We start from the raw sequence: 25,116 nt of genomic DNA, 5'->3' as shown, positions 1-25,116 counted from the left end.
GTTATATCGTTCAAGTTATGTTTCTGCTGGTAACATAGCTCTAGATACCATTATGTGTTATCACTAGTTGAAGAAACAATTTACCACGATTCACATTCTTTTTGGGTAAGTATTGAGATAAATCTCCGAAAAAATTATACATCTGAAAATATTTTATATTCTTATTTATGAAGAGAAGATTATACATCGTTTTATTTTATTTCTTTACAACTTTCAACATGACTTGTAAGTATTTTTAAAGCAAAGAAAGTTGTGCATTGATTCTTCAATTGGTAGGTACAATGGACATGGTACTATATGGATTCATCATGGACTAATGGATTTTTGGCCATTGATATATAATAGAATATTGAATTGTTGAGATTAAAAAAAGTACAGCTTGTGCTAATATAGGTTGGTTGAGTTGAAAGAAGTTGACTCAATTCATCATTAAAAAAAAAATAAAAAAAATCTAATCAGAGGAGTTTACCGTTCATGAATTTCATAAGACTCATAAATTAGTCTCTACGGTTTGAACAAAATGATGTGAAAGAAAAGAAAAGAAAAAGGAAAAGTCATCTAAATTCATTATACTAGATCCATATTATTTTGATGGGTCCATTTTAAAAGTTACCACAAAGTGTACCCACCCCAACTTCATATTACATTAAAGTCATCAACACAATATTTCAGCTTCCTTAAGAATTCAAACATTCTATTTCTAGCAAATTAATTCAGTCTATTTCCTGTGACAATTACAGATCTAAACATTCATCATTTATCCTTTCATGATTCTTCCACCTTTTCATTTTCATAGTCATACATATACGATGTTTTCTCTTCCGACCCTGTGTTTCTTTTATACCCCTGAATTTTCAATTTTGCCCTTGCAAAAACTTCGGTTTATAGAAATCGAAGTTTTTTTTTGCCTTGAAAACAAATTTCGGTTTATAAAAATCGAAATTTACTCTGAATTTGTACTAGAAAAAATTCGGTTTCTGCGAACCGAAATTTTTTGCAAGGGCAAAATTAGAATATTGGGGGTATAAAAAAATCACGGAGTCGGGAGAGAAAACATTTACATATATTCATATTCAATTATTCATATAACCCCAAACAGCAAAAATGTAAATTGGCCACGGTGAACTGATTCTTTCTTTCCATTCCAGGGCCCAATTACACAAATGGTCACTTTTATGGACTAAATTGTAAATTAACTCTTAACTTAAAAATTAAATTTGCTATATAGTAGTATAATTTTTTCGTAAACTAGATATTATCTGCACGCAATTGCAGAGACTAATCTCTTCGAATTGGCTGAGATCCATTTTCCCGGCAAGTGTATATAGAGAAATATTTGATGTGAGATGTCAATCCTTAAATAGTTTCTGCAGTTGCGTGCAGAGAATATCCTTAGTTTAAAAAGAAAAATGTTAGCTAGGAGTGGTTACTATTTTATTTATTTTATTATGTAAATGAGTGGTTACTATTGGAATATATATTATGCTGGCAAATAAATATACATAGGCAAATATATAGCATCATTCTGTATTTGTTATCTTTTAGAGTTAGGCATCTCAGCCAAATAAGAAACAAACAAATTCTTTGTAATATGAAGAAAAATAAATATTGATGTTGTTTGGTGTACATCCATTAAATGTTCACTCTTGTTTTCTTCCTAAATTGAACTCTCTTATTATCAAATCAGGATTTTTTTATTTTTTATTTTATAAATTTTTTATCGTAGATATAGTTGGCATCATGATTTTCTCTAGCTAAGCCTATGGAGAATCTAAATAGAAATAGAAACCAAGAGTAGATTGGTGTAAGTGGTAAATAATTTAGATGAGATAAAAAAGAAAATATAATGATTTAGTTGGTCATCCAAACTCTAGCTTTCGGAGAAAATTCTATTGAAAAAGAAGAATCTACAATATAAAATTTTCCGATAAAAATTAAATATCAGTCTATTGTTAGCGGGTGCAAATTAAACTACTGTATCAACTACTCTACCTTTTTGATAAATTATTAGTTTTTGATAAATTATTTAGTTTTTTTTTTTCAAATAACCTACTGACTAGAAATTTCACCTTTTAGGTGAATAAGTGTTGTTATCCTTCACTGGATATAAATTCAGGTCCTCCAACTCTTTTAATCCTTATTTTTTAGGTCGAATCAATTGTATTACTCGATCCCCAATATTTTAATTTTTTTCAAATAGACAATACAATAAAATTTTAATTATTTTTAATCATTTTTTCTCTCCTCTAGACAAAAACAGCGAATAAACATAAGGTATTGAAATGTTATGTTTGAATATATTACTACTCTATATTTTCAGAGGGCAATAAAACTGTTTTATTTTTCTAGAAGTACTCCTATACTATACTTGAGGGACACAAGTTGGAGGGTGTAAAAAGAAACTCTCATATTAATAGATTCACGGACTTATTCAATTAAGTCGCTCCAACTCACAGGCCCATTTAGTTCCAAAACCAAGTATAGTTTTTTTTTTTTTAATCAAATGAATAGTTTTTTTTTTTTTTTTTGATCAAATAATCAAAAAAATAGTTGTTCGTATTCTAGTTAGGATACTCATTTCTTACATGTCCCAGAATTTTCAACGTTTGTCCACATTAACTGAGCACCTGATTATTTTATTTTTGAACAAATGGAAGAAAAAAAAAACAATAAGAAAAAAAAAATTAATTTGCTGCCTGAAGACCCCTAGTATTTGCAAGGAGGATAAATAGATATTCAAGGAGTCGTCATTATTAGCACCATATTTAGCCAACCAATACATTCGTTTCTTTCTCTCAAGATATAGTAAAGAAGACCAACCAAGAAAGAAAATAGATCTTTCTAATGAGAGAAATTAAAGTTGCATGAAGATAAAAGTCATTTGGCATACCATCAACAATAAGACCCAATGATGTTTGAGAATCTGAATCTATGACGATAAATTGATAGCCAATATCTCATGTCAATTGGAGTCATCTCCAAATGGCTGAAAGTTCGCCGCCAATAAACTCATAAATCCAATTTTCACTATCATTTATCAAAAGTCTTCAAAAACCTGCATTATCCAAAATACTAAAAGAAGAGTCGTCCATAATAACTTCAACAAAGTCCTACTCTTATGAGAGAAGACTCCAACGAACTTGACGGGTCACGTGATATTTAGTAGTTGGACCAAGAAACAATACTGTTGACTGAAGCCCGAATATTTCTCCCTCTTATCATTTTAAAATATTTCTTCATTTCTATTCGTCCAAAGTTTTTTTTTTGTCAGGCAATCTAGTGTATACTTATTATTTAATATTAGCTATTTTTATATAACACTTAGCTATTCCTCCAAAAAAAAAAAAAATTAGAATAAAGATACTTATTATTTCTTCTTCGACGTAAAGGCCCGACTGCTTACCCATCTCCAAAGTTTTTCATGCTTCTTGGAGGTCCTCATCAGAGTTCTCTCGAGAATTTAAATTGTCCAAATTGTGCTCTTTTTTTTTTTAATTTGAATCTTTCACAAAAGAATCTTCAATTGGACTATCACAAAGGTTTACCGAAGAACTCATGTATTTGATACCATAATTAATTTACTAACTATTTTTTTTATATAATTTAAAACAATATTTGAAAAAGAACATTGTTAATGAGTTTTCTTTTTCTGAAAAGAAATAGAAGGAAAAGTTCAATTTTGAAAAAGGTGTGGGACTCTACAGAAATTAGTGGATGGGAACCTACCTCCATTAAAGTCAATGGAGCATAGTATTGCCTTAGCAGAAGGAGTAAAAAAAGCATTTATGGGGGTGGGCATGGCAAGGGTATATGGCCCATGGAGGATAACACAACAAAATTCAGAAAAGAATATTCTTCCAAAATCGAATGGTATTTGTAGGATTTGCATAACTTACAGGCATACAGCATTAAACAATTTTTTTTATGTATTATTGAAAAAATTATTTAAATAATTTTTTTTACCAATAAAATTTTCCTTCCAAATAATTTTTTTAGTGTGCAAAAATCAGATCAAACTCTTAACTATTTGTTAGGGACTTAGGGTCAAATTTCTTACCAGATAAATTATCAACAAAAAAAAAACTTACCTGATAAAATTATTTTTTGCTATTTTAGTGTGCAAAAGTTATTTGTATTATTAATAAGTTTTATGTTTTATTGGCCAATCAAGTATTACAATTGTTGTTCCCTCAAAAAAAAAAAAAAGTATTACAATTGTTGCAAGTTTAGTCTCACTCATTTTTTACCCTACAAAATGTTGATTTTTGACCCCAAATGGTATATTTTTTCTTAATATTCAAAATCAGGGCAATAAATCACAAATTTTAAGGTAAAAAATTACTATTTTTGGAGGTTACAAAGTTGAATTGGAACCAAGGTGATATTTGAGGACAAAAAAAATTAATTTTAAAATAATTACTATTTTTTTGATCATGATAAAACACATGATGTGTCACATTCATTAAATTATGTGGTAAATTATGTGTTTTATGTGATAAAACACATGAGTTCTTCAGTAATTTTTTTATCACATGATCGTGATAAAAAATTACTATTTTTTTAAAATAATTACCATACATGATGTGTCGATATATTATTGGACGCATGTGAAAAATAATTTTAGACTGACGGTGCATATAAATTAAATTCAATGAAAAACTAAACTTATTATACGTGCCCTCATTGATAAAAATTTATGCATCCGTCCTAGGAGAAAAGTCTCAAACAAATCTTTTTTAAAGGACAACTTTATATTAAGCAAACCACCAAACTAGGGACATTATTCCCCATGGTACGTGATCCAATAATCTTGGATGCTTAAGCACAATTCATTTGAAAAACAATTTTTGTCACTACCACATAACCAAATACACACACTAAACTAAAGTTCCTTTCACAACATATGCTTCACATTGTAGCATTAGTCAAAAATCAAAATCCAATTATTCAACATAACATTGACGTCATAACAACGACAACAATAATCAATCCTTTACTTGTATACATACTAGATTTCCGACCCGTGCAACGCACGGGCAAGTATTTGTTATATATTTTAATTAAATATTGAGCTAAAAATAATAGAATAATAGAATAATACCATGATAAAACATTGATTAGTACCATGATAAATAATTAGGCATAATATTAAGATATCAAACATTGACCTAAAAATAATAGAATAATACGAAATAGTATAATAACAATGACATAGGTTAATCAATAATACAACACATGATTTTTAAAGTAACTTGAAACTCATACTAATCAAAATATAATAAAACAACACATGGTTCAAACCATAATAAAACATCACATTGTTCTTAAAACATAAGCTAAACTGAACAAATGATAAATAGAGTTACTCATGTTGGTCGATGATTCGAACCTTCAAAATTTCTGGTGGATCTAAAAGAGTAATCCTAAGCCTGGAACCAATGTTGATATTAGCTTGTTTGACAAATGCAATCCACCCTTGAGTTATATACTTCTCATTCATATTTCTTGGTGATGTATTAAAATAGCAATTCACAGAAATGTTTGAGTTATCCAAAATCAGAAGAATCTGTCGTTGCTGAGGTAGCAAATAGTTAGACACGATTGTTCGGGGGAAATGCTGTCCAGTTGAATAATATATACGTGAATTAGTATACTGATAAAAAAGTATGTGAGGGTAAGTTAAATATAAGTTCAAAACAAAATATGAATTGTCTATATTACCAAAACTGCTCTGCCCTGAACATGGTTAGCAGTGGTAACCATCTCCCAAAATCTTGGTGGTTCAACATTTTCTCCATGAATCACATTCATCTAACAATACAATATTTGTAAGATATAATGAGAAGACTAATACACCATGTAGATATATAAATTGGTAAAGTATACCCTAAAACCACTAAAAAAATGCAGTATACAAATATCTGCATATTTTGCAGAATTTGCTTTGAATCTGTGCATTTGATTTCATGAAAATAACTCTGTTAATGTAATGTTTGGTCACAATGAATCATAATTCGATGCATGTCAATTAGTGAGAGTATTGTTCGAAGTAAAGATGGAAACTGGGATGATAAGCAACATACCTTTGTAAGAGTAGAAGCAAAGCCTTGTAATCTGATGGTTTTGGTTGGCGGCTGATGTTTCAAAATGCTTCCCAATCTTTCCTTGTTAAAACCCTAGCCGTGTTGTTATTTTGGAATGAGAAGCATGAGTTGTGATATGAGTTGGATATAGGCTTTGTCATGGGTCATGATTGATTTAGGCCCAAATCTTTATCTTTGTTAATGGTCCATCATTGGGCTTGTAAATTATACTATAGTAGATAAAACCTTAACTACACAATTGAACCAAATTTGGGAAAAGTAAGCATATGGTTCATATAGATAACATTATAAAAGATGCAACATACAAATTTAATTGAACAAATTTATATTAATTTATTTGATATAGAAGATATTAAACAAATTGAGTAATTTTTACCTATATAAATAAATAATTATGGCAGGAACCAGTAGTTCCATCAAAAAACATGCATCATCAAAATATAGCCAATTCAATCTTTTTTAAACCTGGACCAATATACAAACATTAAATATTATCATTATTTGGCAAAAAATAATAAACCAGCAATACAATAATAATTTGTTAACAATGAAATGAAAAAAAATATTTAACTTACCATGTGTTGTCTATTGATTATGTTTAAACCAGCAAATGATGTAAAATTTCTGGAAATACGACATTGTTGGTTGTCGTGCAAGTCTCACCATCCTCATCTAATATAAGAAACTTTAGGCCTTTCTTTGTTGTCACTCTTGAAACTGCTACGTACAATTGACCGTGTGTAAAAACCGGTCTAGGTAAATAAACCGCAACCTTCGAAAGAGATTGTCCTTGGCTTTTGTTGATGGTCATTGCAAAACACAAGGATATGGGAAATTGACGGCGACAAAATTTGAAAGGAAGCCCAGAATCCGAAGGAATTAGGTCCATCCTTGGAATATAGACAACTTCGCCGTCCATTTTTTCATTGATAACAACGGCTGTTATAATGTTTTTTCCCAATTCCTTGACCTGTAATCTTGTACCATTACAAAGTCCCCTAGCTTGATCAATATTGCGCAGCAGCATGACAGGGACACCCACTTTTAATGTTAACTGATGATGAGGTATCCCAGAACATTGGATATCATTTAAAAATTCAGACGTAAACCAGTCACCCTGAACCTCCTGATCCTCATCAGATTTACATGGTTGATCACAACTTAAATAATCTTGCGATTCACCTGGAATCATAGATAGCACAAAATCATTGACCTCTTTAACGATCTCCAATGTTGGAGCAAGAATTGCCTCATCTTTAAAGAAATTATTTTTCCCAATATCGTTAACAATATTTGGGTAAACAAAATCAACTAAATCCATCAAAGGTTTGTCAGCTTGAACAACACACAATTCTTCTGGAACTTGAATTTCAGCCTCTCCATTTTCATCCCCATTCAATAGGCCATCTCCAATTTTCAAAATCCATTCAGCAAATTCTTTGAGGTCACTTTCTGAGTTGTCAGTAAAATCACCTTTCAACCTCATGTTTTTGGTCAGTTTCAAAACTTTGCAATGCTTCCATAATTTTGATGAGCTAATTGTTGCCCGAACAACTTCACTTCTTGATCCTTTCCTTATTACAGGTAGTATTTGTCTAAAGTCTCCACCTAAGACAACAACCTTTCCACCAAATGGTTTACGTCGCAAATTTTTGTCAACCTTACCCATCAAATCCTTCATTGTACGATCAAATGCTTCAAAGCAGTATCTATTCATCATCGGAGCTTCATCCCAAATGAATAGACTTGCTGCTCTTAAGAGTTCTGCTCTGTGACAATGTTGTTTAATATTGCAAGTAGATTTCTCATTTATTTCCAATGGGATGCAAAAAGTTGAGTGAGCTGTTTTTCCGTTAGGAAGCAATAAAGAAGCTATTCCGCTTGAAGCAACGTTGATTACAATCTTCCCTTCAGATCTTAGTGCGGCTGAAAGTGTTTTCCACAAGAAAGTCTTGCCTGTACCACCGTAACCATACAAAAAGAAGAATTGGCCATGTCCAGATAAGACCGATGTCAATATTTCTTGATAGACACCATGCTGCTCATCAGTTAACTTTTTAACCAAAGTTGCATGCATAGCAGCTAATTCAACTCTATCATAGCTGAGTTCATCTGCTATGAGTTTATTATGAAATGTATTGACATCTTCAACTATAGGGACAGGCATAGACGGGTAATCACCTAATGTTCTTCCATTTTCATTCAATAGTTTTCCAATCTCAATGAGACAAAGATTTTTCAACTGATCATCAGATAATTGTAAATCTACAATAAAATTTTCATTCTAATAAGTACGTAGTTGTTTTAAAATTTTAGATATAATATATAAAATATTATAATATTTATAAGGTCAAATAAATTACCTGGAAGATTGAGTTCCCTTCTTTTTTTGTACAGAATACCATCACACAACATTTTCCATGTACAGCACCAAACATCAAATGGATTAGTCATTGTATTCATGTTCAGTAATCTAACGAACAAACTCCTCATCTGACCACCTGACGCTGTTTCATAAGCTTCCTTAATTGCATCTTTGAACTCTTGGTCATTTTTTAAAAGCCTTAATTCACTACATGCCTCTTGAAATGTATTTAATACTTTGCCATTAACTGTTCTAATACTTTCAAAACTTGTGCATCCCTTTTGTTTTGTCAACAACACCCTCAAGTAGTATAACTGACCGGCTCCAACAGGCACATATGTTAATCTTCCAATGCTAAAACCTTTTTGCCTTGGTTGCCAACGATGTTCCTGAGATAGATATACAAATTTTGTAGGAAATTGGGAATATGTTAAATCCCGACCTTCTTCATACTCCAAATTTGCTTTAAACCAAGCAGTAAACATTGTGTCAACCATTTCCCGGTAACGGACAACATTATGGAGTGAACTATTATCATCAAATCTGACCAATTGTTGATTTTCCAAGTGAATAGTCAATCTAATAACAGCTGGAAAATGTTGATGAATGTCAAATGCAAATGTCCTCCATACAGCCTCTGCCGGAGATAAATATCGGCAGTCATAAAATCGTTTGATTTCATCAACAGGCTGATTTGACTTGTCGCCATCGGAGATCTCAACATTAGAACGGTCAGGACCTTTATTCACATATTTGAATAAGTACTTGATGGCATTAGATTTATTGCAATATTCAACATTAATATGAGCTTGATACCTCATCAAGAGAAAAGGATTGTAAGGAACAACATAGGCGTTGTCCAAGCTGGCTGCAGTCTTCTTGACAACAACTCCAGTATTACGTCTCCTGTAAGATGGGTAACCTTCATCATCAATGGTTGTGGTGGACTTGTACTTTTTTGGAAAGAACTTTGAGCAACGGTAAGAAACCATGCAAGGAGATTTGACATTTGCTTCACCACATGGGCCGTGCATCATAAACGATGATACCACACCATAGAGTTTTGGATATAATTTAGGGTGAGGAAGCTCAGCAGATATGACCTTGTCAATGTCACGACCAGTCTTTATCTTGTTTTGTTCATCTAACCATAATAAAATATGTGCATGTGGAAGTCCTCTTTTTTGAAACTCCACAGTATACATACCTATTATAATGCAAGTATATCAATATACGATAATTTTATGAGTTATTAAATAAGCTTCAAGAAAAGATAGGACAGATGAAATGAAGAAAAACAAATGAAAATTAATACTTGCCTGCTATAACCTTGCCAAATATTTGATCTTTTTTGAAGTCTGCCATCATTTGATCCAGTTTCATTTTAAATACTCTACAAATAATGTCTGGTCGGTCGGAAGGTTGAAGCCCTCTTCTATCAATGAAATTACGGATTTCAGGCCAATTTGCATTACATGTAACAGTTATGAACAAATCAGGATAACCAAATCTCTTGCAGATTCCCATTGCATCTTGACAATTGTTAAACATGTAGCGTGGACCTCCAGTAAAAGAATCAGGCAAAATAATGCGTTTTCCGACCGTTGATGCATCCACATCTCCTCTATCGACAGCTTCTTGTAGACCACTCAGAACATCACAACGAATTTTGTCTTGGTTTTCTCTTATGAATGACAACCGCTGGGCTTCAATCATAGTGTAACAATCTACCACGAATTGCTGAAACAATCTCTTTGAAAAAATAATGTTTCCAAATTCGTTATTTCTTTCTTGAATTCGAAAAGCCATGAATTCTCTAATTTTAACTCTGTCTTCCTTCTCATCACTTGGTACTTCTGTTGTCTTTCTATGTGGAATATCTGGTTCCCAACCATTTTCCCCCCAAGGAAACAACAATGGGTATTGCAGAGGCAAGAATAACACATGAGTTTCATGAATTCTAGTCAAGCCATACTTGCTATCATTGACAATAACATCTCTCCCAATTTCTGATTCATCGAAGTCACCGACTATCAGACCAGCCACCTCATCAACTGTAGGTATATTATGCATTCTTGAATCTGCTGATCGTTTTCGATATAACCTTAAGGACAATGCATGAGTATCACAGGATTGAATAGCATCTCTTACCTTTCTAAAAGACTTAGCAAGTGGATTGCAATAATCTATCATTTCCTTCAAGTCTTTAACTAAAGATATATCAATGGGTTCTTTCTTGTTGTTCTCCGACCTGGAAAAAAAAGAAATATCAATTATCTGTAATATATGTAAGTATAATAATATTTGAACTAAACTTCATAAACTACTGACCTAAAGCATGCAGCTCGGTTCATCACTTCATTCTGAGTATCATAGATGTATAATTGTGCGAACTTAGGAGTAGTTCCTTGTTCTGGCAATAAAGATCCAATTCTATGATAATTCTGGCCACTTAATATGAACTGAGGAGGTCCACCACCATTGTTAATGTTCTGATTTATTTGACCACCCAATGAAGTGAATGCAAACATACTGTTGTAAGCTCTATAGTTATCCTTAAAGTTCTTACTACGTCGATCACGGCCATTGATCAAAGCTAACAATAGATCAGGAGGTTTTTTAAGAAGAGGAAGTTGAACTTTTCCTTTTCCACAGCAAATTGAGAATCCTATATCAGGACCAGCCCTTGATTTTTCCGCTCGTTCCTCAAACCATAATTCAGCATGACACCACTTGCATGTAAATTCAGGCATGCCAAAGTTAATAAATCCTACATGTAATTTATTGTCAATTGTGTTAATAAACGCTACTTGAGAAATATATTAACTAATTCATTATTTCGATATATGAGTGAATTCAACAAATACCTTCAATTTCAGAATTTGCATACAAAGTGGATCTACATTTATCAATGTCATTTTCCACATTAGAAGAACCTGGTTTGTCATGTAGCAATTAGTTTTTTCAATACAATGTACATCTAACACAATAGACAATTAAAACAGTGTTTAAAGTTAATACCATTGGTTTCATCCTCAAAATCTATTCTTTGAACACCAATGTATTTATTATGCATTCGAAACCTTTTTGAAGCATGGTTATTTGATCTTGATAATGTAGGATCAATAACTTTGGAATGAGCTGATTTTCTTCCTGTATATAACAAATGGGATAAAATAAGATTAAACATCAAAACAATTATAAAAAAATAAAAAACCAGATAATATAAAGTGTTGAGCAACAATTCATATTAACCTTGTTGTGTATTTGTAGACGATTTAGAACTGGACTGATTTGAAGAGGTAACTACACATGAGAGTGGAGAAAAATATTTAGGATTTGGAATTCTAATTCTTTTTGCTGGAATGTCATGGTTCACATCACTTTCGATGTTTGTAGTCAATACGCTATCTGCACCAAATCAAAAGTATACTATCATATTATCCTATCATTAATCAACATGTTAAAAACATCTAAAATGAAATTTTAAATACCTTGAGTCAAAGGTGATAAAGGAGTCCTATTTGCCTTTCTCTTAAACACTTCTCCGGACGCTATATAGTTGGATTTCGATTTGGTATCCATTGGACTGACATTTTCTGTTATTGAAAAAATACCTCCAAGTATTAAAAAATATATGTAACTGAAATAACAAATAAAAGATATAACCTAATGTCATAAATTTCTTCAGGTTCGTGATTATGGTCTTACCTGAAACATAGGGTGTAAATTTGCAAGAGCTTTCACATCCATTTGGTTCAACATTTTCTGTCATTAAGAACATTCATTTTAGTCATGGAGACTTGGAAAAATCAAAAAGATCAGAAGATTAGGAAGTACAAACCTGAAGATGATCCATTATTTTTGCTTGACGAATTACGTAACCTTTGTTTTCTATTAAATCTGGCTATTTTGGCTTGAGAAATATCCATTGATTGAATTACAACTTTTTTTTAAAAACCATGAGAATAAATCAAGTGAGCAGCTTCATGATAACAAATGTTTGGAAATAATACTTTCTCATAGATTATTTTGTTGAAAGATCATAATAAATCAATGGATATCATGTACCTTTGGAAAATAGCAGTTTCCAATACTTTGAAAAAAAAATTTGTGAGACCAATGTAACTAACGAAGTGGGAAAAAATTGATAGTCAACTTATGAGCTAGTCTATTTTGATTACCTTGTTTGTTCATCTAATAAGGTATTGGTGTAAGAAATATGAATAAAAAAGGCAAATGAAATATAGTGTTGTCTCTATCATAAACCTAGAATATCCAACTTTCAATGGGAAAGCTTACTTTGTAGCATAAGTAACACATGCTATTGTCTTTGTCAAGACAATATGGTTAGACGAAAAAAGGAAAATATAAACCATAATAAGACAATTTGTTCATGTGCTTTGATCAGACAACTTTTCATTTTGCTTTTTAGCCATTACATCCAATGGTTCATGATCAAATTGTTGTCTACTTCTACTTGTTTTATTACATATGTATTATATGTGATGGATGATATTATCTTAATGTAAAACCTATCCAAGTTAAGTTGTAGTGCATTTCTTTTTGACAAAATTGCGATTAATTTTCGTATAAGTATATATATTAAAGTAATGGTTAGGAAAATAACATGATATATTTTTTGGCAAAAAAATACTGCCGATTACTATATTAACATCATTTTGAGAATGATAAAAAAGATATTAAAATGAACATATAATATAATTTGAGGTAGAACATTTATGAAAATATAAAATATTAGTATTTGTTATTGTATGTTGTTAGAAAAAAAGTACTCAATAATAAAAGAAATACATGGATACAAAGTAGTGTAGGTATAAGATGTTTGTGGAATGTTCCAATTGGAAATGTATGCACACCATCCATCCATATATAATCGTAATATTAGTGCATATATATAGCAATGGATGGTATTGCAATGACTATTATTTTCCAAACAACCAAACTAAGCAAATGACATTAACCACTAAATATAAGTTAATTGATACTTATAATGTAAGGGTGGGAACATAGTTAGAGTACATCACATGGTAGGAATTCATAAGTTGTTCAAAATACATTACAAATTAAAAACCTTAAACCAAAGCAACACACCAATTGTCATTGAGAAGTCTGAACATACAGTCCCCATGATTACGGAACGGCCTAATAAAAATTTGCAAAAGATCATTATATATTAACCTAAGGTGAAGCTGCACGGATAATCATCACGTTCATGTATTCCGGCGGGTTCTGAATTGAGCACTTCAAAACATCTCCAGGACTCAACTTGAACTCATCCTTGAATTGATACCAACCTTCGCCAAGATATCTTTCATTTTCATAGCGACTTGAAGTGATGATTTTGCAGTTAATCACTCTTCCTGTGCTGGCATCCCTCATAAAAATGTTGTCTTGTTTTGCCGGAAGAACATGTTTTGATGTTTTGTTGGGAAAATGCTACAAAAAAATTAAATACAGAAAAAGTTAAATAAAATTAGTAAAATATAAATTCTTTAAAAACATTGCTAATTATAAATTGAACTTACCATAACTTGCTTGGTATATGCCATAGCCTCTGTGATCTTAATATCAAAGTGAGAGTGTCGAAGCGGATCGTCCTCATCAGCATACATTGTATTATGATTGCTAACACCGAAGAACTGTAACATATCATCATCTCGATCTTCATTATCTTCCTCATCCAGCACAGATTCATCATCATCTTCATCATCGTCATCGTCCTCATCGTCATCGTCCTCATCATCATCGTCCTCATCATCATCGTCATCCTCATGATCATCATCGCCATCCTCATGATGATCATCATCCTCATCTGAGGATAAAATGATTACTGGTGTCTTATCACCAACAGAATTAACAACAGGAGTAGTTTTGCCACCTCTTTTTTGGATCATAACAAACTGATTGTCCTTAAACTGAAAATCCAGAAAAACATTTGTAGGTTTCTTAAATCCAAATATGTTGGAAACTTTGAAGCCACCTGTCAAATACCATACTCCTTTCCTACATCTAAGTAAGGCATCTGCTTGTCGATGCTTACTGTTTCTTATTGACACAGGCCTTGAGAAATCGATGATGGTTTCAAAGTTCTTTACAAAAGTAGGACAAATGTCAATTCGATCCTACATACGATACGATATAATATTAACAAAAAAATTAACAATGACATACAATAAGAGTAGTTTGGAGTCTAAAATTAAAATGTATTGTAATATCAGATTTTGCCATATAATAAATACCTCGTCCGGGGAAATAACGGTCTGGAAACGACTCTCTGGATTAAATGACCAGTCATTAGGGCTGTTTTGATAAAAATAGGATGAAGATATACATCAATATTTAATTTAGAAGTAATGAATTATTTTTATTAGCAATATAAAAAAGAACAAAAGAAAAAAGTTACCTATTAGCATTGCTTGACGGAGAAGCTTTCAAAACTGAAGAACCGCCTTCAACTATTGGAGGCAACATGTAAAATTTGTTATCTTGTCCTTCGAAGTATAGGGTGACTATGGTTGGTTCCTTAAAGCCATTCCTCTTGGCAACTACTCTACCATCACTAATATAACACCGATGATTTTTACTCTTGAAAACAACCATAGTGCATCCTTTGTTTTTACATTTAATCCAACCATAGTATTTGAAGTTAATATTGGATGCATACTTCTTAGCAAAATCAGGACACATATAAATTTCCTCCTAATTTCAAATTAAAGTATACCGAGCATTAGCATATGATGTCAAGGTTTTAAATAAATGAATTGAAATTAATTAAAGCAAATCAACAAAGCATAATTGAAATATTTACCTTATCAGGGTGTACTTCAGCTTTAAACCAACATGGAATTTTTGACTTGTTTCTAATAAAATAATCATAATTCAACCAACAAAAAAAAAATAACTTGATTAATGTCTTTTGTGCTAATATCTAGACTTCAAATAAGTATTTAAAATTAGTACTTGAGTTAAAAAATTTTGAACCTGCATAATATATAGGGTGATGCTATATATGATTCATAATGTATTCACGAAACATATCATGAATCACAATTAGTGTACAATTTCTTTATTTTTAAAGTACTAATAACACTAAAATAAATCACAGCATGAGTTTAAGTAAGCTCCTATCTCATTGTCAACCTTTATTTTGTTATGTTGTGCAAAAGACATAGTTGTATACCCAAAACATAATTTGTCAGCAAATAGATAATATCCTACCACATTTATCCACTTTTATTGTTTATTTTTATGGTAAATCATGTGTATTGTTATCCTTACCTTTTTCCCATTGAATTAAGAGAGTGGCTGGAGCAATTTGGTGTGTCAAATGAGTAGAAAATGTCATTCGCGAATTTTTCGTGGAAATTATTTTCGTCAGATTAAGCATTTCAGTAATATATATACCTCAAGTTTAAACTGTTGATAATTTAAAAGAGAAATAATTGAAAATGTTGAATTTTATCTAATTTGGCAAACATTGAGAAAGAAAACTTTAACCCTAACCCTTGTATATATTGAAAACGACATTTCAATAGATAACAAAACAATCCTAATACTGACAAACAACTATTAAATTATTTCCCTAAAGTAAATTATATTATCCAAATTTGATTCAGACATCAAAGCTACATGTAATGGTCCCATATGTTGGCGGAAAGTACGCAAAAAACAACTGATAAAGACAGTACCTGACCGCAGATGAAGAAGCCATAATGAACGGTTAGGATTTGAAGAGATGAGGGAGACGAATTGCCTGATTAGGCGACGACTTTGACGGATTCTTCAACACATAGCGCGATATCAGTTGCAAAAGGAAAATAGTGTGCGGCTAGGGTTTTTCAATTGTGATTGCTTGACAATTCTTCAAGCTTATCACGTATCAAAACATGGGCCAAGCACCGGGTTGTTTTGGTCCAAAAGCCCAATGGATGAATTGCATGAGTTCATTTTATATTCGCACCCCCCAAAATTATATCTAAACAAATTCAATATATTTGAATGTTTTATATCTCATCCGGTCCGTAATATAAAAAGGTGTTAATTTTGTTTTTAAATTAAAATTTTGATGTATCTACATCATAATATAGTCTAAATAAATTAAGACATCAATGTAGCTAAAAAGTGCACTTCATATTATATTAAGGATCAGAGAGAGTATAAAATTATAATAAAAATCATCTGAGGAACAACATACATGACACATATAAATCTTGTTATAATATAAAAAAAATTAAAATTTATTTGTCAACATTTCAATGAATAAAGTGAAACGACGTTGAATTTGCTTATTCTACCGTTTGCGGTGTTTATGAGATTAAGACAGTAAGGAAATAAAAAAATTTTGATATCAAATTTTGAAGGTGGTCTATTGTAGCATTGGTCACCATAAAATCATACAGTCCCCGTGCATTTTTGAGAGATACGAAATTTGAAAAAAAAAATTATGGGAAAAGATATATCATATTACACGGTTAAATTATGAAATTGTAAATTCAATTAAAAATTTAATGTAATCTTGAATGAATAGACAAAATGGATGCACAAAAAAAAAAGAGCGTATGATAAACTCTACATAAAATCATACAGTCCCCGTGAATTTTTCAGAGATACGAAATTTGAATATTTTTTTTATGGGAAAAGATATATCATATTACACGGTTAAATTATGAAATTGTAAATTCAATTAAAAAATTAATGTAATCATTAATGGATAGACAAAATGGATGCACAAAACATAGACAGTATGATAAAGTCTAAATAAAATCATACAGTCCCCGTGCATTTTTGAGAGATACGAAATTTGAGATTTTTTTTTAATGGGAAAAGATATATCATATTACACGGTTAAATTATGAAATTGTAAATTCAATCAAAAAATTAATGTAATCTTCAATGGATGCACAAAAAAATAGAGCGTATGATAAACTCTACATAAAATCATACAGTCCCCGTGCATTTTTGAGAGATACGAAATTTGAAAAAAAAAATTATGGGAAAAGATATATCATATTACACGGTTAAATTATGAAATTGTAAATTCAATTAAAAAAATAATGTAATCATTAATGGATAGACAACAAAATAGAGCGTATGATAAACTCTACATAAAATCATACAGTCCCCGTGCATTTTTGAGAGATACGAAATTTGAAAAAAAAAATTATGGGAAAAGATATATCATATTACACGGTTAAATTATGAAATTGTAAATTCAATTAAAAAAATAATGTAATCATTAATGGATAGACAAAATGGATGCAAAAAACATAGACCGTATGATAAAGTCTACATAAAATCATACAGTCCCCGTGCATTTTTGAGAGATACGAAATTTGAGATTTTTTTTAATGGGAAAAGATATATCATATTACACGGTTAAATTATGAGATTGTAAATTCAATTAAAAAATTAATGTAATCTTCAATGGATAGACAAAATGGATGCACAAAAAAATAGAGCGTATGATAAACTCTACATAAAATCATACAGTCCCCGTGCATTTTTGAGAGATACGAAATTTGAGATTTTTTTTTAATGGGAAAAGATATATCATATTACACGGTTAAATTATGAAATTGTAAATTCAATTAAAAAATTAATGTAATCTTCAATGGATGCACAAAAAAATAGAGCGTATGATAAACTCTACATAAAATCATACAGTCCCCGTGCATTTTTGAGAGATACGAAATTTGAAAAAAAAAATTATGGGAAAAGATATATCATATTACACGGTTAAATTATGAGATTGTAAATTCAATTAAAAAATTAATGTAATCTTCAATGGATAGACAAAATGGATGCACAAAAAAATAGAGCGTATGATAAACTCTACATAAAATCATACAGTCCCCGTGCATTTTTGAGAGATACGAAATTTGAAAAAAAAAATTATGGGAAAAGATATATCATATTACACGGTTAAATTATGAAATTGTAAATTCAATTAAAAAATTAATGTAATCATTATTGGATAGACAAAATGGATGCACAAAACATAGACCGTATGATAAAGTCTACATAAAATCATACAGTCCCCGTGCATTTTTGAGAGATACGAAATTTGAGATTTTTTTTTAATGGGAAAAGATATATCATATTACACGGTTAAATTATGAAATTGTAAATTCAATTAAAAATTTAATGTAATCTTGAATGGATAGACAAAATGGATGCACAAAAAAATAGAGCGTATGATAAACTCTACATAAAATAATTAAGTCCCTGTGCATTTTTGAGAGATACGAAATTTGAAGTTTTTTTGTTGGCAAAATATTTATCATATTACACGGTTACATTATGAATTTATAAAATCAATTTAAAATGTGAAATATTATTAAGTTTTGATATTCACCTATTTATGCGTATAATATTTAATTCGTAATTAGTCCAATTAAGCATGGACTATTACTCAATTTTGCTGTGACATTAAATTAATCTACTAATATTATTGGTAAATAGAAAAATAAACATATCTTATAAGCGAAGACTAATTCATCAAAACAATACATTATACAAAAAACATAAAATACGCATAAACATAAAATAGAGTTGCTTATTATATAACAACTGTTTTTAGGCAAACCCACTACAGGTGGAGTACTCATTATCATAGGATAAGATAAACCATTGACAAACTGATATAAGATATGTTGATTGTTGGATTACCTAACAACTCTATCTACATCAACATCAACTCTGTTGCTATTTTTGATATAAAAAAAAGTAAACTTGAGAAGATCTCCAGCTGAGAAGTAATTATCCATGTTGAATTTATGCCATTGTAGATACTCCAATTCTCGAATTCCATTTCCCCCTTGCCTTTGAATAATTTCGACCAAATGAGGTTCAGCGACCGGACCTTCAAGCACCAGATAATTATGAAAAGAAGTGATATAGTCACCTAACCACTTGTTGAAAACCTGTCAAATATGGTTGAAGGTAAGCAACACGCATAAGTATTAATGTGTAACAGTATAAATAAAGAAGTTTAATAACAGGAAAATACTTAACTAATTTGTCTCTTGATCCAATTGAGTTATTTGATAAAAGAATATCAAATGTTAATGGTTCACTGAGTTTAGTAGACAGGGAGTGAAATGAAGGAAATTCATTAGTTGGAATTGGTCCTGTCAAAGGAAGCAGCAGTTGGAACATACTATCACCGTAATACACCATATTAATATCATGATATTGGAACTGCAACTCAAAGTGTTCACGAAGTTCTGTCCATCCATCTGTTATTAGAGGTTTTCGAAGAGATTGATTCCAAGATAGCAAATGTAAGTGGTTGCCCGCATAAACTTTCCATTGTTGATGCAACTCATCGGAGTACTTATGAACAAACACAGGATCAATCTCACCAAATGGCTGCAACAATGAAAGATTAAAGTTCTGATAATTTCGTATAAATGTGCTTAGATAATGAAAGAAAAATAAAAAACTAAGAAAACATAGAACTTACATCATCTTTGACATGTATTGTGGTGAAAATGGATTTTTGCAACCTGCCACCAAGACTTGTAGTGCTATCTGCATAAGAACTTGCAGCCATGTATGATCTGCTAAATTCAGTGCAAAACAATGTAGGATAAATTGAAATGAAATCAATTTCATATATAGATGAGTGTGTTAGTACACTTACACTATGAGTGGTTGAAGGTTGGTCCAGCCAATTTAATGTTGGAAGTTGTTTCTAATGAATGTGCTACCAAACTACTTACCCATGCAATAACTATCCAATAGTTACTTGCAGTAAAAAACAATAATATAAATATAATACTGCATAGGTAAATTAAAACAAATATATATTAAAATTAAGATAAAGTAGCATTGTAGTTCAAACTGAAACCACCAAATGACTGCAGCACTTGGAACTGATTACAAATTCACTCCCGTAATTAAAAACCATACTTAAAGGCACCCTGCCAATAGGCCACTAAACAACAATACTTAAGCAACATACTAATCTATCAAAATGCAACTTAAACATAGTCCTAATTAAAGGTCCACTGCCACTGGGCCATCAAAATTTATTACATAAATATTACTAATACAGCATTTACTAATTCTGACACCTTCATATGAGGCTTAAATCTTCTCAATCTTCACCGCCCTTTTCAACAACTTGATAGGAGCATTTTCATCTTCAACATCTCGATCTTCATGTTGAGGGGACACTCTCTTAGGAACAATTTTCTTTCGCTGTCCAGATGGCCTAACAGAGGCTGAAGCTGTCTGGCTCAAATCATCAAGAACAGCAGCAGATTGTTGAGACTTCGCAGCTCCAGCAGAGTTGATTCGATTCACAGATCCAGAAGAGTTGATTGGCTTTGCATTATCATCAGGTTGAATTGGCTTCACACCATCAACAACGGTATTCGGGTTGACAACAGCAGCAGATGAAATATGTTTCACCTTAGAGGATGTATTTGGCTTAATACAAAGAGGAGTATTATCAAAATCATCGCCAAGATTAACAACAGCTGATGAAAATTTAATCATCAAATCTTGTGATACGTCAACAGTTGACCGCTCAACAATCAAACCTTTTGCCTTGTCAGAATCTCCACTAAAGTTTTCAAACTCCTAATATAGACGCCATATGTTATCAACGTAATCAAAGGTAATCAATATCAAAATATAGAACTATAACATATTAATCCTAAGTAAGTAAATCAATTAAAATAATCTTAATTAATGTGATCAATGACTGGAACCATACGTATTGTATATTATTAACTACACTATTTTACCTCAGAAAGGACGTTTGACGACCCAACTACATAATCATCTTTCCCCTTTTCCAGCAAAGTACTCAAAGATCCACCCTCCTACAAAAGTGGAAATGAAAAAGTTATTACATGTCTATTGTAGACGCATGAGAGAAATAAAAGTTTAAAATAGGATAACAGGATAAATGCATACATTTGTATTTTTAAGATACACAGCATCCTCATTATCCCACTTGTCCTTAAATTGCTTAATTATACCCTCATCAGTACAAATCTTTCTTACACGGAAAGATTGCTCAAACCTAGGATTCTGAAAAGGTTTAGCTTCAACTTTAAAAAGCCAAGTTTGATCAATCAGTGTCTCATCAATTTGAGGTGGAACAATTCTTTCACCAACATCCTACATAATAAAATTATGACGTTGATTAAATTATCCAAAAAGAAATTAATATTTAAACAATAATAATAAAAATTGAAACTAACATTTTCTCCATTTCGAACCATATCAGCACAAGACATATTGAATATGGAACTTGCTTCCTTGTCAAAGATCACAAAAATGGCAGAATCAGTATCATCCATGACTCTGACTTTGACACAAAACCTGTGTAATAATTGAACAGTAAGTATTATAAGATAAACATTAAATAATATAATTGAATCAAGCAAACAAATTCGCCATATTTATTTCCTTACCTAGGAACAACCTTTGAAACATGCCTGTTACACTTTTCACAATACCACATCTTTGAATCCGGCACAACAGCCTTGCCGCACAAACATGATGTATACCAATAACTATTGGGATTTAAAGTCCTCTTAACAGTTGCAGCAACAACATGTGATGATTCCTTTACAACAACAAATCAGAAGCAGAGGCTTATAAACAAACTAAATATAGTTAATAAACAACTTCATTGCATGTTAAGTTTGTCGAAATGCTTACAGTTGTAGCATCCTTGAGACCTTGCAAGGTAATCCTTGGAGTAATGTGCAGAAACTCATCAAGTGGTTGAACACTTGACTCTGTGCTAACTTGAGTAAAGGTCAATGGAGACGGATTCTCATCAGAACCATTGAGACTAATAAACAACATAAACAAAAACCCAAGTCACCACAGCCATTATAAATCATAAGATTATAAAAAATTAACAAAAAATCAAAGATAACAAAGCATTGCGAAGTTGAGGACACACCTTGCCCTTAAGGCTACACTTTCGTCACAAGTTGGGTTAAATATCAAAACAGAACAATTCATGCAATTCTGGATATGTATCTTGTCTACAATTTCCCAATCAATAACTTCAGATTTAAGAAGAACAACATATATATATATTTAGAAAACAAAAGTATTATTCTTATTAGTTACAAAATAAATAAGTGATATAAATAAAGTTAATGTTTATTATCACCTTGGAAGATCTTAGCCTTAGCAAGCTGAACAATAACCACAGCATTGGTTAGATCACCAGCTCCAACAAAGGTATTAAGTTCATCAACATATGGACCAAAAAGTGTACATTGAAGCTTATGCCTAATGAAAAAAAAAACAAAATCCATTAAATAAAAACCTAATTAAATAAATGATATAGACACATTGCCTAAACAGTTTATGAAAGTGAATCCTAAGGTAACATCATACCCATCAGCTTCCAATGCAATGACATTCAGCTTCGTTGTACTACCATTCTGATTAGTGATCTCACGTTCTTGCCCAATCTCAGTCAAGAAACCAATAACATCTGACATCAAGTATTTAAAAAAGTGTAGTGTTAATAGCTTAATAAACACATCAAAACCTGAATTAAAATGTATAGAATGAAACTGACTAAGTAAAAAATCAGTGTCATAACAACCCCCCAAAATATCAGCAATCGGAACAAAGGTAAATGGAGACTTCAAAATATCACAGTTGGACAGCCTCTGAACCAATGAGCCAAACTGAAAGTTCAGTTTGTAGGGATGATGTGTTGTCCTATAAGCTCCAGTATTAGCTGCCACACCAAGATTTTCAAAAGAATAAACTTTTCCCTCGATTAACTCATGTTTAAATTTGTAAATCAGAGTTTTTTTAATAGTGGCATGAATCTTAGCACCATCTGAATCCATTAACACCATTTCAATAGAAAAAGGAACATTAACTCGATTAAAATCATTCACTTGCCAAAGTCTTATGACCTTAGCCTGAAAATTCCAAGTTGCTCTATCAGAGTTGATTTCATCAATGTTTGAAAACATATTACGATTATCAACAGTCAAAGCCATTTCAAAAAGAGGGAAGACAGTGCAGAATTTTAAGCAAGAATATTTTTTTTTTTTTTGTAAAAGGGTTATCAAAAATAACTGAAAGTTTATAAAAGCAAATTATTGTAGATTAAAAAATTTTTAAAAAACAGATGGAGGCACATATGTTGGCTGCGGTGTGATTTCAACAATGACCAAACATCCATTTAAATAGCCAGAACACATAAACCCTAAAAATATAAACAAATATTAAAACCCACAACATATTGAAGGCGGGGGATTTGAATTTCGTAATTACCTTAGGGTTGTGGCTTCAAATCAACACATTGGAGGGAAAATTGCTTTCCATAGAGATTTGAGTCGAAATCTGCAGTAGGGTTTTTTGATGAAGCACGGATATGGCAAGTTTTGAGCATCGGAGAAAGGGTAGATGAAAAGGGGACAAACTTGAGAGCCAAAATTGGTTTATGTTTGAATGAGGTGGAAGGATTCTTGGTTTGAATTCAAACGAATGAGGACCAAGGACAGCATGAGCTTGCATCGATTTGGATTTTACTTTTGTTTTTGATTAAATTTTTTCAATCTTGTTAACCAAAAGTGGGAAACAACACAGACGAGTGAATGCGACGTATCAGCTATACTCCTGCCAGCTATTTTTCTTCCGTTCGTTTTGGGCTGAAATGCAATGGGCCTTGCATTTTCGGCACTTGTTTTCTGGCCCATTGAGCATTTCTTCACACTTTTTTCCCTCCATCAACAATTTTGAAAACATTGCCTAAATTAGGATAATTTTTTGTCTAAACATGAAATCTAAGATCCTATGTGGACAACCTTAGAGCTTGACACCTGTTTTTTTTTGCCTATAGATGATTTGCACTTGTGTAGTTGTAGAGATTCCAAATAAGTACTAAATTTTTTTTGACAAGTACTAAATTTTTTTATTACGATATAAGTGTGAAATTTCTATTATCCTTTAAATGTGACTTATCTCAGTCAAAAAAACAATGTATAGTATAAGTTATTTTCTTCCATCTTCAACTAAATTTGCTCCATACACAAAAGACATAGACTGAAACCCGACTATATATCTTCCTTTTTTTTTTTGGGGAAATAAAGAAGGCCGAAGTTCAAGAGAGAAAAAAATTACATAACAACGGAACGAGGAGTTGAAACTCCCATTAGATCAGCATCAAACCGGTCTCTAATTGGGACAAACATCATAAATTATGAGTCCACTACTCACATGTTTTTTTTCACCATCAGTATGGTCCACTGAACTATCTAATCTGGTTTGAGGGTCAGTTCTCACATCAAGTGGTTCCACAAACCCCTCCAGATCGTAGTTGCAGGGGATCGAATCGTGGTCCTCCCTATCAAGTTCAACGTCAATCATCACTGGACCAACTAACGATTTATTACTCATAGTTAGAGCCATGATAGCTAACCCGACCACATATCTTAAAAAATATTAAAATGGATGGCGTGTACATGATTAGTATTAAAAAGATCTATAAATGGAACAGAACAGTGGGTGTTATGTGGTTAGTTTAAGACTAACGTAGTATTTAGAAGACATGAAGGATACACTAACACACTATACACGTGTGAAGCGTGATTTTGTCACTTTCACCTACTTGTAATAGAG

General features: G+C 31.5%; 2 protein-coding genes and 1 long non-coding RNA gene across 3 annotated transcripts; all 3 read right to left on the bottom strand.

Annotated features, from left to right (window-relative positions):
- Positions 1-5,530: 5,530 nt before the first annotated feature.
- On the bottom strand, positions 5,531-6,180 carry LOC123886773. Its single transcript, XR_006801301.1, has 3 exons — positions 6,084-6,180; positions 5,722-5,811; positions 5,531-5,617 (listed from the first exon to the last, which is right to left on the bottom strand). It is a non-coding gene; the product is annotated as an uncharacterized LOC123886773 (long non-coding RNA).
- A 522-nt stretch (positions 6,181-6,702) lies between these two features.
- LOC123894338 lies at positions 6,703-12,401 on the bottom strand. The gene is made up of 11 exons (XM_045944309.1): positions 12,314-12,401; positions 12,181-12,237; positions 11,964-12,068; positions 11,725-11,880; positions 11,491-11,622; positions 11,337-11,405; positions 10,797-11,239; positions 9,789-10,713; positions 9,636-9,676; positions 8,468-9,557; positions 6,703-8,369 (listed from the first exon to the last, which is right to left on the bottom strand). Exons 1-11 carry the CDS (start codon positions 12,399-12,401, stop codon positions 6,703-6,705), a joined length of 4,773 nt encoding a protein of 1,590 aa, XP_045800265.1.
- Positions 12,402-20,420: 8,019 nt separating this feature from the next.
- Positions 20,421-23,492, bottom strand: LOC123894330 (replication factor A protein 1-like). Its single transcript, XM_045944298.1, has 9 exons — positions 22,870-23,492; positions 22,640-22,761; positions 22,424-22,508; positions 22,174-22,309; positions 21,924-22,078; positions 21,711-21,831; positions 21,421-21,627; positions 21,249-21,326; positions 20,421-21,081 (listed from the first exon to the last, which is right to left on the bottom strand). The coding sequence occupies exons 1-9, from the start codon at positions 23,490-23,492 to the stop codon at positions 20,584-20,586; spliced, it is 2,025 nt and encodes a 674-aa protein (XP_045800254.1). The 3' UTR covers positions 20,421-20,583.
- Positions 23,493-25,116: the final 1,624 nt, after the last annotated feature.

Source organism: Trifolium pratense, linkage group LG1 (assembly GCF_020283565.1).
Source record: "Trifolium pratense cultivar HEN17-A07 linkage group LG1, ARS_RC_1.1, whole genome shotgun sequence".
NCBI classification, from domain to species: Eukaryota; Viridiplantae; Streptophyta; class Magnoliopsida; order Fabales; family Fabaceae; genus Trifolium; species Trifolium pratense.
This window is presented reverse-complemented; position numbering and strand designations above follow the sequence as displayed.

Coding starts and splice junctions, on each gene's coding strand:
- LOC123894330 (XM_045944298.1), bottom strand. CDS start 23,492: ATGGCTTTGACTGTTGATAATCGTAATATGTTTTCAAACATTGATGAA. Junction 22,310..22,423: donor AGTGTAGCCTTAAGGGCAAG/GTGTGTCCTCAA, acceptor GTTGTTTATTAG/TCTCAATGGTTCTGATGAGA. Junction 21,327..21,420: donor TGTATCTTAAAAATACAAAT/GTATGCATTTAT, acceptor CCACTTTTGTAG/GAGGGTGGATCTTTGAGTAC.
- LOC123894338 (XM_045944309.1), bottom strand. CDS start 12,401: ATGGATATTTCTCAAGCCAAAATAGCCAGATTTAATAGAAAACAAAGG. Junction 12,238..12,313: donor AAATAATGGATCATCTTCAG/GTTTGTACTTCC, acceptor TCTTAATGACAG/AAAATGTTGAACCAAATGGA. Junction 12,069..12,180: donor ATTTACACCCTATGTTTCAG/GTAAGACCATAA, acceptor TTTCAATAACAG/AAAATGTCAGTCCAATGGAT.